The sequence below is a fragment of the Megachile rotundata genome, chromosome 5, assembly GCF_050947335.1.
Source record: "Megachile rotundata isolate GNS110a chromosome 5, iyMegRotu1, whole genome shotgun sequence".
NCBI lineage: Eukaryota > Metazoa > Arthropoda > Insecta > Hymenoptera > Megachilidae > Megachile > Megachile rotundata.
The window spans coordinates 18,232,451-18,251,083 of NC_134987.1; the positions used below are offsets into that span (position 1 = coordinate 18,232,451).

At 38.8% G+C, this 18,633-nt stretch overlaps 1 protein-coding gene across 13 annotated transcripts in view; it reads right to left on the reverse strand.

The window, feature by feature from the left end:
- Positions 1-18,633, reverse strand: part of unc-13 — a 300,331-nt gene that overhangs the window by 58,337 nt on the left and 223,361 nt on the right. For all 13 annotated transcript variants that reach the window (XM_076531755.1, XM_076531753.1, XM_076531752.1 and 10 more), the window contains 2 exons: positions 8,751-8,794; positions 6,614-6,704 (listed from right to left, as the gene is read on the reverse strand). In XM_076531755.1, the coding sequence (XP_076387870.1) occupies positions 6,614-6,704; positions 8,751-8,794 (135 nt within the window). The remainder of the gene's footprint in view (positions 1-6,613; positions 6,705-8,750; positions 8,795-18,633) is intronic.

The window sequence follows — 18,633 nt, forward strand, 5'->3', positions numbered from 1 at the left end:
AAACGAAACGATATATCGAGCCGGGTGCGAAAGAAAAAAGAATCTCGTAACGTAACAGGGCGAAAGAAATTGAATCGAGAAAGATGTGTACGACAAGCTGAAGCATGCGCTACGTACAGCAAAACAAGCGACTTTTTTCTTTTCTTTTTTTCATGATATTTTTCGTAATTTAACTTCGTTAAGGAGGCATTTAATTTTAGTACCTTCAAGACCTGGAGGTAGAGTTTTTGAGATTTTTTGAGAGGTTTTTTTCAGTGAGTGGTTTTGTATTTTTCAGGTGTTCAGGTGGATACAACAACGGGCGCCACAGAGAACAAACAAAGAAAATGGCATTATATGCCGGTTAGTACGTGGTATCTTGCATCTTTATCTTTTTATTTTTTCTTTTCTTTTTCTCTAACGCAACATAGGTTATGGATAACTCGTACACTCGGATGCGATATAGCCTCTCTTTAATTACGAGCAAGCGTAGAAGAAGGAACATTTAGGTTAGGTCGCTCAAAGCTCATCCTAGACTCCAGATTTATTCCAAGTTCCATCTAGACAGGTTTTTAATTTCTCTTGCGTTCGTTTCAAATTTTTTTTCAGTTCTGTTCTCTTTGCATTATTTTTTCTTCTTCTTGTTATTCTTAGACTTCACCATGGTTCTCCACTACTTCCTGTATTCTTTTTAGACCCTCTGTAGACTCAAAGTTTGCTCTCTGATCTTCTAAGGATGTTCTTAGGTTTCCCTGGATTGTACGTAGAATCGCTTCAGGTTCCCTTTTGGTATTTCTTCAGTTCTTGAATTTTCTCTACATTTCTTTTAGCCTCCATTTTCTTTTAACGCCATTCAATTTCCTGCTCATGAATTCTTTTTAGTTCCTTCTTAAATTTCCTCCAAGTTCTACTTCTTTCGTGGTCCATCAATTTTCTCGAGGTTATATCAAGATTCCTAGGTTCTCTTTGGATAAGTCTCCATCCTCTACACTTATTCTCAGTCAAAGATCTACATTCCACCCGAGTGTACATTTAACACCTTCGCCGTTTCACATTCAAGTATTAATATCATCTTAATCCGTATACAGCGAAAGTGTTAACCATCAAAGCCAGAAGTCGACCGTTCATCGAGCTGTCCACTATCGTTAAGCGATTAAATCATCTTTTCTCGAATAAAGTTTTGTCAAGCACAGAAAGTAAACACTTCCAACCAAACTCTTCTCTCCTAAGAACATTATTCCTCCTCGATGAACGCGAAAACCCGAGAAATTACTGGAGTTTACGTCTTCCACTTGGACGGCTTCGAGTTTCTCTTCAAAAGTATTTCTGGAATCAACGCGAACGCGAGACTCGAGTTTCTTTTTCCAGCGATTTCTCGAGGTATTCCGTCGACCGTCCGGACTCCCGTTTCCGGGTTGCGATTGTTGGATGGGGTTCCAAGGACCAAGGTTACGGTACACAACAATCAAGAGAAAACTTGTCGACATCGAACATACAGGGTCACAGACAGACGGATCGAGACTTCTAAGGGGTTGGAAACGGAGCGACTCGAGGAGGTTGTCCTCTCGACGACCAATTTTGTCCCACGCTTTTTCCTGGATATTATTCTATCCTCCTCGAATCACTCGTCGCAGGGAAACGTACGTAATCTCAGGGTAGTCTGTCCGTATCGATTGCGCTGGATTTCACACAGAACACATACGCGACGGGTCGAGCGAAAATCTTCGTGTCACTGGAATTTCCTTCTACTTTATTTTGTAAAATGGTTTGTGCGGGACATTTTGGAGCCCTTAAATCACTGCTGTCTGTATTCGTGTTTCACGAGAGGGAGATTTTCCTGTAATTACATTTCTGTAATTCAATGCCGCGATTATATTTTATGCGATCAAAAATGAATTGAATTGCAGAATGGAAGTTTTGTAGAATATACCATGAAGTGGAAAATAAAATAAAATATACATAGAATAATTCGAAGCGTGTTAATAATCTTTCACATAAAATATCCGAAAATTTCAACCTGGTTCTTTCAGCGTTAATTCTTGTTAGCTCGCATATGAATGATGCTTGAATTTTCATGATAAAATGAATATACGCATCGAACTTGTTTTAAAAATTTAAAAGCATGATGTGCGAATCATGGTATGTCACAGATAGAAAATATTTTTATAAATGAAAATTAGCGTTTGAAATTCGAAATGTTCCATCGCAGAGATATCGTAATTATTCAATATTCAGTCAGAGATATCGCAGTGCGGATTTTGCTCGTTTTAATTTATTCTACATATATTTTAATAGTCCCATAATTTGAAATACCACCGTCGTTTAATTAGCATTAAAAAGCACCGTCAACAAGGGTTAATTTTAACCCTCGATTCTGAACAGCAAAATCTCAACAGCATTGATTTAAGGCTTCGCAAACAGCATTGATTGACAAATCTCCGGTTAAAGGACACTTCTATTTGTATACTTGGACGTGAGCGAGCAAATTTAGTAAAACTAATTTGATTGCAAGGTTCCGTGAAAACGTGAGGGATTTCGATAGGTGACTACGTTTACATTGCCCTCTTGCTTCTCGATGTACATACAAAGTACAGAATCTAAGCTTTCATCCTTCTTTCTTCGCATGAAGTGAAACGTTTTACGAGTCAATATTGTCCTTGAAGTGCAAGGATCTCAAGCACGAAGTTGCATGATTGGGTGCACGAAGTTGCACTCGACCGAATGGCTGCTGTAAAAATAACTTTTCTCGAGGTCAGAACTACTTTCTACGAATTTCAAGTTCGTGTTTAGCTCTTTAAAATTCTGCAGACATCCTTAATATTTACGACTGCGTGTTGCTTCTTCCCACAGTTATTTTCTTTAAACATTTAAACACTTCCTTCAACAGAACTCTGTTATCTTTAGCCTCTAACTTTCGGAATCCTTCGAGCTTTACAATTTTTGAATTATTTATACATTTCCTCTTTCGAAAAATTATTTATATATTTCCTGTTTTGAAAAATTATTTATACATTTCTTTTTTGGAAAATTATTTATATGTTCTCTGTTTCAAAAAATTATTTATACATTTTCTCTTTTGAAAAATTATTTATATATGCCTGTTTCAAAAAATTATTTATACATTTTCTCTTTTGAAAAATTATTTATATATGCCTGTTTCAAAAAATTATTTATACATTTCCTTTTTTGAAAAATTATTTATATGTTCTCTGTTTTAAAAAATTATTTATACATTACCTCTTTTGAAAAATTATTTATACATTACCTTTTTTGAACAATCATTTATATATTCTCTGTTTTAAAAAATTATTTATACATTTCCTTTTTTGAAAAATTATTTATACATTTCCTTTTTTAAAAAATTATTTATGTTCTCTATTTTAAAAAATTATTAATACATTTTCTCTTTTGAAAAATTATTTATATATTGCCTGTTTTGAAAAATTATTTATACATTTCCTTTTTTGAACAATTATTTATATATTCTCTGTTTTAAAAAATTATTTATACATTTCCTCTTTTAAAAAATTATTTATATGTTCCCTGTTTTAAAAAGTTATTTATACACTTTCTTTCATGAGCAGTATTATTTATCACCAGCTTTCGATCTCATAAGCGAAGTCCACTTTATTACGCGAAAGGTAATATTGCATGATTTCATTTACAAGTAAATTGCCCCCGTTCACCGCTTTGTATTTCAGCCAATTTCCAGTTCCATAAATATGTGACAATGTTCTCCGTTCATTTTTCGGCGAGATTGCGAACAGTGCTATAACCAAAATTCTGTAATTTGCGCAACACGATCAAGCTGTTGCCGAGGGTCTCGTTTAAATTGTCGCGTGTGCACGCAAAGGCGCGTGACGTAAACGGCAACTACTCGTAACACGACATCGTCTCGAGTACACACGTAATCGATGTCACATGCGATGTCGGAAACAGAATTTGTCGGAGGCTCTTACCGAAAACTTTCGTCGCAATTAAGACGCTTTCCAGGCCACTGCGACAAAATCCTATTCGCAATTTTTCTATTTCCGTGCGTGGAACGTTTTCCTTTCAGCGCGTTTCACCGTGAAAAGAACGGAGAACTGTTGCTTTAATTGCAAATTTTTGTTGGTCAAATTATAACAAGTAAACGAGGTCACAGATTTATTTATGCAATATTACAATGTAAGGCAAGTCGCTTTGAAAATGCGGACTCCAATATTCGTTTCTTCATTTGTAAATAAAATTTATGATTCTTTGAGCCAACCGTTGTGGAAGCTCTCTCTGAACGCGGAATAAAAACGAGTCGCAGATGAAACGTTGTAATAAAGAACCGATTGAAAAAGTTCGCATCAACCGAACATCAATTTCACGTGGCTTTGTTTCGGATAAGTAAAATCCCTGTTTGCGGTAGACTCCTGTATATTGCTGCCGATTGAAAACGTACAGAAGAGTAATCCTTTAATAAGTTGCCGTGGAAACGTTCTACGAGAGAAAGCTGATTTTATTCCCGAAAAAAGCGGACCGTTGCTCCACTTGCGGTATTGTATCAAAAAAATTTCGACTTTCGATCTCGCAACAAGTTTATTTCCGATTTTGAATATTTCACTTTTGCGCGATGAGTTCAATATTCTCCTTGCGTCGGAAAGAAAACAACTCAATTTCTGACCTCGATAAAATACACCGGCGTCGAACTGCGAACGAGCTCGCCGGAAGCAACAGCCATTCGAATTTCAAATTTTCTGTTCGAATTTTCGCTCGAACCGTCGGTGATTGGGGAGAACGCAGTTCGAAAGTTTAATTCTCGCGACACTCGGTAACTGTTCTCCGAGAATTACACGGCACTTCCATATTTCGCGCAGTCTTGTAAAATGGCGACGCTTTCGCGTGTGAAAACAATGAAACGCGTTAACACTTTTCGGATTGTCGAATGCAGCACTAAAACTTGTTTAGGTTTGATAGATCTTTTCATTATTATGTTTATGCTGCAATGACAATAAAATTTTCTTTTAATAACGAATGAGTGGATATAAAAATTTATGACAGTAATTTTATTCGAGTAAACGCTGTTCTCGAATTTACAGTGCCTCGAAAAGCGTCGCCATTTTACGGTAAATCGCGCGATGCTTCCGGTCTGTTGCAAACGCAACGTTCGGCGATTGGATGTCCGGAAAATTTGGAAACGTTGAACGAGCATACTCTGCGAAACACTAGTACAAATAGTTGTGGTCCATTAGCAGACGATTTCCAAAAATTGTCGATAAATTGCTCTATTCTACTCCCAACCCTAACCTGTATCAAGGTCCGATCATCAGAAGCGAGTAAAATTTATCAAAGTTCAAACGTGTTTCACTTGACTTTCAGAAAGAAAGCAATTTATCTCGAAATCGTCTGTAACGACCCTCTGGAAGAATCTTGGGTTACCGAAAAACGACGCAACACCGAAACGCAGTACACGCAATCAGGTTGCACGAAGATGGCCGTTCGATCATCGAACCACCCTAGAGAGAGTTTCTTTGTTTGATAAAAGATCTCTCCGTCGTTGGTAAACATCTCTCGAAGGTGGCAGGAACGGCACAACAGATATCGATCTCGCGACAGAACAGCCTCGCACCTTCGACGTCGTCGTTTAGCTACATCTGAGCTCGAACAGGAATGCAATTCAAAGGGGATCCGGTATTATTTTTTCAATAAAGGTACACGGAGCACAGCAGGATCATTTTTAATGAACAAGAAGGAGCAGAGAGAACGAGCTCCACCGGGGAGGTTAAAAATTGCAGATTATAAAAAAGAGGATTTGCACAGCACAAGTTTCTTCCGTTTTTTTGTTTGCCACGAGGACACAAACGGAATAGCGTATATTCAGGAAGAGGGAAGAACAGCACACTTTGACGGGACAAAAAGCGTAGGACACACGAAGCTTTGGGTGTCGTCGTTCGTGATCGTCGATCTTTGTACTACCAGCGCGTTTATGAATAATCAAGTTCCTACGAATAAACTTGGCACTGTCGATCGGACGTTATTCATTTACGAGATCAATTTTGTCTGTGAAACTTAAATGAAAAGCTCGAGAAATCGAGCGGTGTATAATTTATTCGAGAGTAGAACAAATTGATCAGATTTGTCTGTGCACGTTGAAAATCTTTAATGGACAACAGGGATGCGCCGTGATTGATCTGAAATATTCAGAACGCTTAATCCGGCCTCGTCCGGTAATCAACGTGATCGATGCAGACACCTTAAACCGCGAACTTTCTCATAAAACATTATCGTGCAGTCTGCAATTTACCAAATTATTTTCTTCGCTCGTAATATTTCGATCGGACGAGGTGTAAGATATTTAAAAATTTTTAAACTCGTGGTGTATTCTTCCATTTTAAAGAAAGCGGATGATTATACAGGTTAGTCTGAAGGCTCGTTGAGAAATAATCGACGACCAAAGCGACGACAGCATAACGACGACGTCGACGAGGATAATACACGGAAGGAGCGACGCCTGAGAAAATGGCAGCGTCGTTTCTTCAATTCCACGAATATCAACGGACCAGACAACGTACATTCATAGATACGTATTCGCGTATACATATCTATGTATGCAGGGACGCGACATAGTTGCTCGTTAAGGTTAACGAACAATTAATTGATTACGTACCAGCTCGGAGACCAATGGCACCGACTTTCGACGCGGTCGAATGTCCGGCATGCTGTCGATGTTGCTGTAGAAGGGATTGTCCCCGAGATGCCTGCAAAATAATTCATTTAAAATATCATTAACATATCCATCGAATATTACATAGCAATTTTATTACGTGTGTTCGAATTTTGATACAGTTAAGACCTTTACATGTTGATTCAGGAAAATTACATTGCCAAATGGTTAACGAAACATGGTGCTGATCAAAGGAACTTATGATGTCTCGTTAAAGTAATTTTAAGCTAACTTTATGATTCTCGTGTATTTAATTTGTCGAACCGAATAATTAAATATTTGGTTGCGGTAAATACGTTACATAAATGTGTACACATTTCGAGTTACCTCCTTAAAAATTTAATATTCTGGAGATCATAAATTAGGACAATATAAAAATACAAACTCTGCCGGCGGTGAAAATTCCGGGGACATTTATGATATTCAGAGAACCGTTATATAACCCGAGTAATCAAGCTGATAAGACATTAGAGTCGCTAATAATTGGTTCGTTGTTAAATTTATGAGGACCTCGATCGCGGCACGATCGCGTGTCAGGAAGGATCTGATCTCTATAAATCTTTCTCGAGTTAGGCCCGAGGTTGGATCGATATTAGATTGAAAGTAATCGAACTTTCGAATTAAATTGGAAAGTTCGTCATCGGAGATTTGAGAGAAGTTTTAAGGAACCTTAAACCGCGCACTTAGCCGATATCCTTCTTTTGAACGTACTTATAAAAGCGCCTGCTGATCCATCTTTTAGATTAGAATAAATTTACGCGACAGAAAGGGACGTTATCGTTGACGTTTTATTGTTTCGGTACACGGGGAAATAAATTAATTAATGTAATAAACGGCGGGCGAAAAACCACGAAAACTCGAGTTTCGATAGCATCGTTCAGGAACGATGACCTAATTTCAACCGGGTTCACGTTTAATTACTCTAAGCTGCTCCGTAGATCTGCGAATTAACGTCTGACAAGGACAGCTTCGTTAAGTATGGTGTAACGTAATCCATCACTTCGAGATACCTCATCCTATTATCATCTGCCCTTTTAAATTCCTCGCTTTTTATCGGAACTAACGGATATATTATTATTCGCAGCGACAGTCTTCTTACATACTTTAAGAGGGCTTTTCGAAGCTTTATGAGGACTTATTTTCAATGAAGAAATTACGAGAGCTTTACGTCTCGATTCATCAAAACCCCACAGTTTCAGAATTTCAAAATTCTACGGTCTAATAAAATAAAAATTAGAAACCTTTCTTAAAGTTCCACTGTCTACAAAAATTGTAAAATTTGTAAATTTCAAAGTGATAAAATTTTTGAATAGCAAAGTGCTCTGAAATTTCAGAGATCCCAATGTCAGACGATACGGTTTGACGGACGGGTGAAATCGAGAAGATACCATTGGAACGAACAAGGTTATCGATTAGGGTAAATGCGCGACGGGGTTGGATCTAACTCGTAAGAATTAAGAGGCACTTTTAACGTTGACCCCCTTCAAAAGGCCTGTAACTCGTCGAAGATACTGGTTTTTATGTCAATTGCTGTTGAGATCAAAGCTCTGTTCGCCAGCTTTGTTCTGGAATCGAGGGAGAAATGAGATACCGTCTCCGCGAGACACTGGGCGAGGAATCAATGCTTTTCCATGGGGCAATTATAGAGAATTAAAGCCTCTGTCTTGTGTCTGATAATTTCAAGAAGTTCGAGATGCGAGCGACTGCGAGATATTGAAAATGTTCCAAGAAAACTTTTCTCTTGATGTACTCTTCTTTTATCTGAGAGAACTTTTATTACTTGGAAAAGAAGATAAATTTACAATTTTTGTAAACTTTTTGAGTATGGAGGTTTAAAACTGTGGAAATGTATAAATTTAGAAATGTTCAAATTCATAAATTATAAAATATTGACTGTTAGGTGTTCAGTAATCGATCACTACAAAGATTTTAATTTAAGTATGTAGCCCTTCGTATAATTTATGGAGTTCCAACCTTATGCAGTGCCATATAGCGAGACTGCAAGTCATATTTAATTTCGAGACTCTGAGAGTACGAGTCATAGTTCATTTTTAATATGGAATTAGTGATAGAAACTCACCCGTTGCCACGTCCGCCCGATTCGCCACCAGGTCCGCTGCCGTTCTAACAAACAAAAAAACAAGTTTATTAAAAAACAAGCCTAGTAACAGTTCGAAAAAACCAAAGGGAGAACGCGCGAACGATACGACGCAGGCGTACGAAAAAATATTGTACACAGTCTTTGGAGACGCGTGGCCACGGAAACGAGGAAATCGATTCTGTGCATCGATGATCGTCGATCATGTTTCGCCGTGAAGGAAATCAAGCGATTTCCCCTGGTTTCCTGTGGCCAGGCACGCACAATGCTTTGTCCCGTACACAAATCAGTCTCTTTTCGTCGACTTAAGGGTAAGAAAAGCTCCGATGAAACAGAATCGAGTGCAGAGATCGGGGACTCGAGAGGAAGAACACAGGGCGATGGCTCGCAGCGACCATCTTTCTCTTCAACTTGGCTCTAGGGAACCAATAGAAAAGGGAAGAAATTCTCGTTGTTTTCAGGCGCCTACTTCTTCTTCTTCTTTTTATTCTTTTTTCCTCGCTGTCCCGACCACCGTTCCGCAGCTGTTGACTCAGATTAAAACCTTCCCTCTTCGTCATCGTTTTCCAACACTGTCACTTTTCTTTCCTATCTTCCTCCATTGTTCCACTCCTTTTTCTCCTACGAAACCAGTTCGCGATTAACTGTACCGAGGATGAAACAGTAACTGCCTGATCTTTATTTTTCTTTCTGAATACCTCCTCCCGATATTTTCGCGACTTCATCTTGGAGGGAAGTTTGTAGGACGATGATTCTTAGCGGAGTATCTGGATGGAGTTTGATAATTATAGAATTTTGGAGGATGATTTTATCGACGATTATTATCTTTTGACACGTTCGCTGTCACTGTCGGTTAACACATTGACTGCCACAGTGAAAATTGACGTATATGGTCAGACACACTTATAATATAGATTATTGAGAATACAGATAGTAGAATTTGCAGTGTTATTTCTTTAATTATAGTATAGACTCAATATTACGAACACTCAAAAGTTTATACTTTTGCTTTTTTTTTTTAATTTAACTGTACCTCTTGAGCAAACATAGTCTGAGTGAAATATGATTCTCGTGGCGTTCAATGTGTTAGGAAGTATATTAATGACACGTTAAATCGTGTCGAATAAATCGAATCGCGTTAAATTTAATTATATTAAATTTACGCCGAAACGAATGAGGTTCGTTTAAATCGTTTCGAATTGGATTAAATCGAATCACGTCGAATCGTTTTCAGAATTGCACTTAATAAAACTGAATCAGGTTGAATTGTATAAAATTGAATCGTTGAGTAGAATAAGAGATGAATATTGAGTAGTGTGAATAATGTTGAATCATATCGAACAGTGTCGAGTAAATGAACAGAATCGTGCGAAACTTAATCTACGTCGAATCGGATGAAATCTTATCAACTTAAATCGCATCGAATCGTGTTAAATCCAATCACGATACCCAACTCTTCCGTCCAGCGAACGTATCACTCTTTATTGAAAGTGCTTAAAATCAGTTGATTATCAAAAAGTTCCATCATTTTAAAAAAGAATCCAACCTAATTTCACCCCGTTTCTTCCTCCCGTTCTCCTTCTCTATCTCTCTTTCTTTTCTTCGCGCTTACACATGCCTGCGCCTATTATCTCTCTCTCTCACTCTCACACTATTTCTTTGTTTCTCTCTCTCTCTCTGTCTCTTTCGTTCGCTCGGTGTCGCACGGAGGAATGGAAGATTGGAGACAGTGTGTAACAGCCCGTATAAATATAATATCACGTACAATACTCGTAAATTTTGTCACGATAGAGATACGATATAAACTTATGGATAGCGTAACAAGTATAAGTGTATTTAGAGTTAGAGCCGCAGGTATCTGCTTCGTCCTTTTTAATACGCCATTACGTCCTGCCCGACCCTTATCCTCCCTGTTATTTACCTGTTCCCGCCCTAATTCTCGCTCGTCCGAGATTCGGAACAGTCTCGCGTAAAAGGGGATTCCTTTTCACTCGTGAAACTTACTTAGACAACACACTGGAGCACGAGAATTCTCTCGATCCTTCTTTTTTTTACCCCATCCCCTCTTCGTTCATTTGTTTGCTTGTGTTCGTTCACGTTTAGCCACGAAGTGGGAGCCTTCGAGGGTGTCTTCTGGTTTTCCTTATTTTACCTCCGACGAGGATTACGGAATCGTTTTATGGAGACTTACTTTTGTTGGAGCGTTGGGAATTTTGTTCGGAAAGTCACTCACCGGTAATGGGAACAAAATTTTCTACTATTTCTGTTATTTCAAAAATTAATATTACAAGAGGATAAATCGTTTATGTATATTCGGGTTATCGGTGCAACGATTAAAATTAATTTCGAAGTTAATATTTTGTACGTCGACTGAAAATCCATGGAAAATTGAAACCGTGTTCCAGATTTTGACAGGAATCGTGTTACGTCGGAATATTATTATTACCAGACCTTTCCGTTTAATATCGATAATTGACAGAATTTCATTCGCAATGAAAATCACGTTCCCAATCAGAGGGCAGGAAAAATGCATCAATTAGTTTGAATAAGGTTGGTTAAATCGCTGTTAATAAAATTATCGTGAAATCGCTGTAAACAGCAGCAAGGTACAAAATATGATACACGAATTTCGCTCGAGAGGATTATTCCTCTCCATTTTAAAATTCGCGAGAGGATCATGATTTTAATCGGTCTTCAAATTGATCAGGAGCAATATTAACGCTCGAATTAGTCATATTTTGGTTAAAACGGAGACACACTCGAAGGCATATGTTAAGTTACAACTGAGTTAATTACTATACGTATACAACCTACGTGGAATAGCATCGCTTCGCGAGTATAATTCTGACAAGCGTTTAATCAACAACGAAAATACCGTGTAATTACACAACGCTAACAAGTAGCCCTTTTTTTATCTATACCCATTAGGCCTTAAGAAACGTTACTTTTCCTCGCTTATCGTACAGTCGATCAGCCTAGATCACACTAAATCGATAAGCCTTAATGAGATCGATTACGATTCGATCAAGGCGGAGTTTCCCTCCTCCGTTGGTCGATACAATGAACGGTTAAAAAATGACATCGATGATATGAACTGTGAGATAAATGACGACGATCTCGACGAGACATTACGACATGTTTACCTTTAATATTAATTCATAGTAGTTAATACAATTACATTATGTTAATGCAACGAAAATTTTCTGCCATACTACAATTTTATCTAACTTGTAATATTAAATTTCTCTCATCTTTTCTATTCAGTTACCATAAATATTAAAATAGGAGCAACCTAAGAAAGATTTTCATTGCAGGTATAATGCAGTGGATTTGTACGATATCCACCTTGTATGAATCCCCACGTTCCTGCAATAACGTACGACACAAGGTTTGCGTGGCTAAGCATAACCACACGTACGACGATTTACAGCCTCTGTAAGTGTGCTATATCTACGAAAGTAAAATGGGAATACAAATGCACTGAAAATTGAATTCCACTTCAATTAACTGTTTCTCGTAAAATTCTCCATATTGGACTCGTTTAAAAAATTTTGATCGTCGCGGTGCCTCGTCGAGGTGACATTCGTGATAAAGCTGTGCACATTGTTATCGTTCGCCTAACCTCCATAATCCGTAGAGGATGTTTTTTTTTATAGAAGGATTTGATCGATGGACGACGAAGATTTTCAAGTTGTCTGGTCTTTGAAAATCTGCAGTTCGATGATATGTGAATAGATTGATACGTCGAGAATGATATGCATACGCGAAATCGGATCGATCGGTGACCCGATACGACCGTGCTCGCCGCGCCGATTTAAACGGAAGCTCGTCGAGATAGGGCTGGATGAGATACCTGAGATAGAATAAATTGTAAGGGAGAAACGTGGAGAGGCCGTGAGCAAACGAGACGTGAAAGAGGAATTGATATAGACAGAGTTGAATATGAGATGTTCAATGAATGAAGAAGGAAGCTGGAAGAAACGTGCGGAGAGAATTGGATGAACGAAAGAATGGAGCAAGTGACCCAGAAAATGGCACGGAAGCGCAGTGGAAAGTAGAAGCCGAGGGGATAACTTATAACGAGAAGGGTAACAAAAGTTGCGCGAAGAAGTTCCGAAGAGGACACGGTCAAAGAAATTAGGTATGTGTGGAAAGTGTTAGCTTAAAAATAAAAGGAAATGCGACCGAGAGGGACTCGGATGAAGTGGAACGGCAGTAAACAGCAAGAAAAATAGAGGAAACAGATGTACGAGAGCAATAAACAAGAAACATACAAAAGGAGCAAAAATTTAATGAGCGAGGGAATGGAAGTAGGTGAAGAAGTTTTAGGAAACAAGTAAAAACTTGGATATGCAGTAAACTTTTGTTTGTGTTTTTGGCAGTAAAAAAGTTCAATCCGTAGAATTAACGACGATGGTTCAATAATAAAACTCGGGATTTCGAGACATCTAGAAACGTGACTAGATATGTGGATAGGAGCTGAAATGTTTGGACTGAGAAGCTAACTGGCCATCGCTGCCTAGCAGCGTTTCGAGCACTGCGCCCTCACGGGCACATTTGCCGAGCTAATCGATACAAATATTCCCTGTATCCGTACGAACTATAATTCTTTACATGCCGCATACGAGCGTATAAATTACACAGTTATACGAAAAACTGAAATCGAAAATCGTATGCTTGTTTTATGATGTGTATTCTGCTGATTTGTTGCACGTGTAGTTCCTTGCGTAAATCAGCTTCGTTTCCAAACTTTAATCCAATATATTTCGGTGACTTTATTGAATTAATAATCTTTTATCGGATAAAAATGGTTTATTCGAAATTTATAACACAAGCGTGTCATGTCTATAACGCATTAATCATTCGAACTACTCAATAATGGAAGTTCTAGAGCAAAAGTTGGCTAATGAAAGAGGAATAAAAGGAACAAAAAAATGAATAACAAAAGAGAGGGTATTGTGTATGCATGATATGCATGAAAGGGGATTAAGAAGGCATGGTGGACGGAGGCGAACGATAACAAGCACGCATACGCGTGTGGCCATGATAACGCGAACACCATGGACACACGCGCGGCAGATATGTCGAGCCGTATGCGTGTAACGACAATAGTAACAGTGTGCGCGGCTAATTGTGCTAACGATCAGTTACAGATCCACAAAGTGAACAATCCTATCCCACGCCCTAGCCCTGTCCCTGTCATTCGAACACTGCGGTTTATCCGCGCGAGCGTTCGGTGCACGCGCGAGCGAGCGAGCGGACGATTAAAACGCGGCTTAACCGCTCGTTAAATTCGCGGCGAACGCAGCAGCGATAAGCCCGTTTTATGCAGCTGACAAGATAACGGAGCACTGCGCTTGTGCACGCGCGCGACAACACGCCTACCTACGAACGCTCGTTAACGTTCAACAACAACGCGCTACTCCGCAGCTAAATGACGTTGTACGTGGCACGAATTTTAGTCGTATACAATATTTCCACGGATACCACTTTCGAACTAAACTCCGCACCGATTTTCACGCGTTTAGGGTAATGATGCCTGTTGTGCCAAGCGCATTTAAATGCACCGGACTTGATTAGAGAGCTCTATTTGTAATAGCCGCGGAGAGCTATGAAAATATTCACTGCCTCCAGGCTATTTCGTTTCGATTATTCGATTGCTGGATGTTGCCTCGAATGTGCATCGTTATGAAATTGGAATATTCAAATTCTGTAGTTTAATTTGGTAAAGGAGCTTGCAGCAAGAGGTGCAGTTCTATTTCTTTTTTTGGGGGAATTTTTGGAAGTTTTCTCTGCTTAAGAAATCAATGAAATATTCTTAAAATGAACGTCTGATACTAAAAGATCTTTGTAAAGAAATTTTGTTATGTATACTACTCGATGAATAATTCAAGTCTGATAGAACAGAAGAGAGAAATTTTGAACAATTCAAATAATCAACACGAGTTGACCAGTCAGTTGATTCTTGCACAATACACTAATTTTAAAAAGCAAAAGTTTATTAAAAAATCGTATACGACTAAAATTTCGCTCCACGTTATTTCTTTTTATTTCCTGTTGTCCTACGATCCCCTTATCAAATCTTACTCCTATGAAGCTTAACACTACCCAGCATCGGATAGTTTTAGAATTCGATGAATTGCAGCGTTAGAAGCTATAAAGAAGATTCGCTTATATAAAAGTTGCTGAACAAGTGGGGCCTGCTAGCAGTTAATGTAAAGTGTAGAATGTTGCTCGAAATCTGTGTCGTGTACATATTCGTAAATCATCGTTACGCATCGGTCGAGGAACGACAAGATCGCGAGACGTAAGAAAAAATGTTGAAATTACGTATTCTAGGTGATACCCATCTTAATATTCGATTTTTCGTATCAAAAGTCGTGTACATTGTTAGCAAAGACCGTGATCGCGAAAAACGATATCCGATCAAAAAGATGTCGCAACAAGAGATTCAAAGAGTCGGAAAAAAGCTTCCTTTCGATCGTGTAGAAAAATTCCCGATAATAAAATGTAGAGGACTCCTCAATGGAGCTTAACAAGACCGACAGGGAGTTGAACGGTGCAAAAATCGAAAAATTTGCGCGTACAAAAGTCACGGGGAAATGCTTCTTCCTGTTCCCCTAACTCGTGCTCGATCGGTAAAAGTTCCAAACAGTTCGCTACAAATATGCGCGTAGAAAAATTTCAATATCGCGTATTTCGTTATACAAAAGTTCCCCGTATTGACGGCAAAAAATGCGCCGGTTGAAAAGCTGCCATTATTCGCGCACGTTCAGCTTGAAACGCTTTCGAGACGCGGATGCACCACCCGGCGCCGTTTAAAGCTTTCGGATGCATATTATGTTCTCTTTTGCTCGGAAGAAGACGTTGATATCTCGGCAACGTTTACCGTCATGATGCACGACCGTTTACGAACGCGATATGTTCCTCGTCTACGTGATATTACCGCGTCATCAGACTTCTGATTATTAGTGGAAAATAATTGCAATTTCGGGAATCTCGAGCCGCAGCGTCTACGGAGACACGGTTCGCGAGGAACGTTTCTGGATCAATGCTTTCGCCTCAAATAATTTAGTATCTTGCGGTGCAAGCGTGATTTCCGAGAACAAATTTAATTAACACGTTGATTGCTGCGATAATGGGAGTATTTATATTCAGCGTAGAATACTCTAGCGGAAATTACTGAGGTAACCCGAGCATATTGGTCATTTAATTTAAGAATTTAGGAATTTAGATCTTCAGAATATAGAAACTAACATTTAAGGGGATGATTTGTCGTTCACTTACCCTTTCTTTATGGATTTTTTATTATTTTTTAGGGAAAGTTGGTTTCTAATGTGAGGAGATAAGTATTCATTTTTGGCAGGAGATTATATTATACAATATTTATGATATTGTTACTCAAGGTATTTAATCATAAGGGTTGCTGATATACAATTTTAGGTTAAAATTCCAAACTTCTAAATTTCCCAATCTTCCAATTCTTCAAAAATTTCCTAAATTCCCCAAGATCCATCCCCTAATTCCCCACTTTCTAAATCCCCAATTTCCCAAAATTCCAAACTTTCAAATTTCCTAATTTCCCAAAATTCCAAACTTCTAAATTTCTCCAATCTTCCAACTCTTCAAAAATTTCCTAAATTCCCCAAGTCCAACCCCATAATTCCCCACCTTCTAAATCCCCAATTTCCCAAAATTCCAAATTCCAAACTTCCAAATTTCCTAATTTCCCAAAATTCCAAACTTCCAAATTTCTCCAATCTTCCAACTCTTCAAAAATTTCCTAAATTCCCCAAGTCCAACCCCATAATTCCCCACTTTCTAAATCCCCAATTTCCCAAAATTCCAAACTTCCAAATTTCCTAATTTCCCAAAATTCCAAACTTCCAAATTTCTCCAATCTTCCAACTCTTCAAAAATTTCCTAAATTCCCCAAGTTCAACTCCATAATTCCCCACTTTCTAAATCCCCAATTTCCCAAAATTCCAAACTTCCAAATTTCTCCAATCCCCCAACTCTTCAAAAATTTCCTAAATTCCCCAAGTTCAACTCCATAATTCCCCACTTTCTAAATCCCCAATTTCCCAAAATTCCAAACTTCCAAATTTCTCCAATCCCCCAACTCTTCAAAAATTTCCCAAATCCCCCAACTTCCACTCCACAATTCCCCACCTCCCAAATTCCTTAATTTCCAAAAATAACCACCTTTAAGGTGAAAGTACCTATCACCAAAAAAATTCGAGCTCTTTTGCAGCGCGATATTCTGATCATTGTTTGAACATAAATTTGATCTGGCGCACAGAAGAGGTGAACCGCAAAAGGTTTAATACAGTCGCATGGGACAGGTTCACTCGATATTCATCTCCCTCGGGATAATGGAACTGTGGGGCTTGATACTTGTGCCTGCATGATGCAGGTAGTGGTGTGCAATAATTTTGCTCTTCTGTGGACTGCATGGAAACACGTTGCCCCGTAATAAATGCCCCAAGTTAAACGCGATATTTCTCTTCTAGCAGTGTGAACTGTGAGCAAATATTAAAGAGGATTACGGGATTACGGGGACCGGCGGATGTTGCGAAAGGCGCGAGCTTTGAACATTGAAATTAAACGCCATAACGTTGCCAAAGAAAGTGTAAATGAATTTGATTAAATTGTTCCTGGAATATCGCTTTCTTGCTAAGCGCAGAGAAGAAGAAATAAACTTTTTTAGTAGAGTTTAATTACTTTCGATGCACATCTTCGGAGAGGTCAAATACAGATTTATTGTCCGATTCGCTTAGATGTATCGTACTTTCGTTTTATCTCAAATTGTTACACAATTGCGCTCAATGTTTTCAGGTCTCAGGTGTACTCTTGGAACTCTGCAATAATCTCTTTTTGTCTTCTAAGAAAAGTTACGAACCGGATGTAATTATTCCTTGTACTTTTCGAGGATCCTTTGTTACCGTAGTGGACGAAGCATTAAATTGTTAAACAATCCTCTACTACGGGATCCAAGTCGGATAAAAGCGGAGGTTTACGAAATTTGTGTCAATTCTTGCGAGTTTATTTTAACGATGTCCTTTCTTCGCTACCAATCTCAACAACTTTACATTACTACGGTAATATAACGCAGCTCATTATATCGTCGATGTATAAAGAGGACATGGACCATTTTTTGTTTGTCCCTGTTCATGGCAATCAACGTGTCAACATTTGTTACTTCAGACCTGAGGCTCGTTGCTCCCTAGACTCACGCACCTAACGCGTGAGATTTAGTGACGTCTATAATTTACCCTGGATTTCACGACTAACACGTTAAAAAATCAGACAACCGAAACATCAAATTTTCAGAGTTCAACAAATCGTCGTCTCACGATCTTTTCACGTATAAATATTTTTGCATACGATCGATCCAGAATATCTCGAGATTGTAATAACGATCCGATAACGCGACGAACATTTTTTCTGGCTCGATCAAAATCTCGAGAGACAATTCGTTTAATCTGGCTGGCATCGAAGTTACACCTCGTCCGGTAACCTTCTTTCCGCGGAATAACTGGTATTACCGTGCCATCTGGTTTCCTCTTTCCAACTCAATTATTTTCCCCCCGACTCATCGAGGCGCGGGGAAAAAGATGAAATCCAATTTCGACAGGCTGGATATATGATTTCCCGACGACCGACGCGTAACGATGTCGCTAAACACACACCTACACACACTCCATTCCCCAAAAAGCAACTGGACACAACCTTTTAGCTTTTCACGGTCGAACGTGACGCCACAACAGCGCCGCGACCCATTAATTCTCACTCATCTTGTTCCTCTTTTCACCGTCGCTTCTAACTACAAACGCGTCCTTCCCACGGCGGGAAAACGCACGAC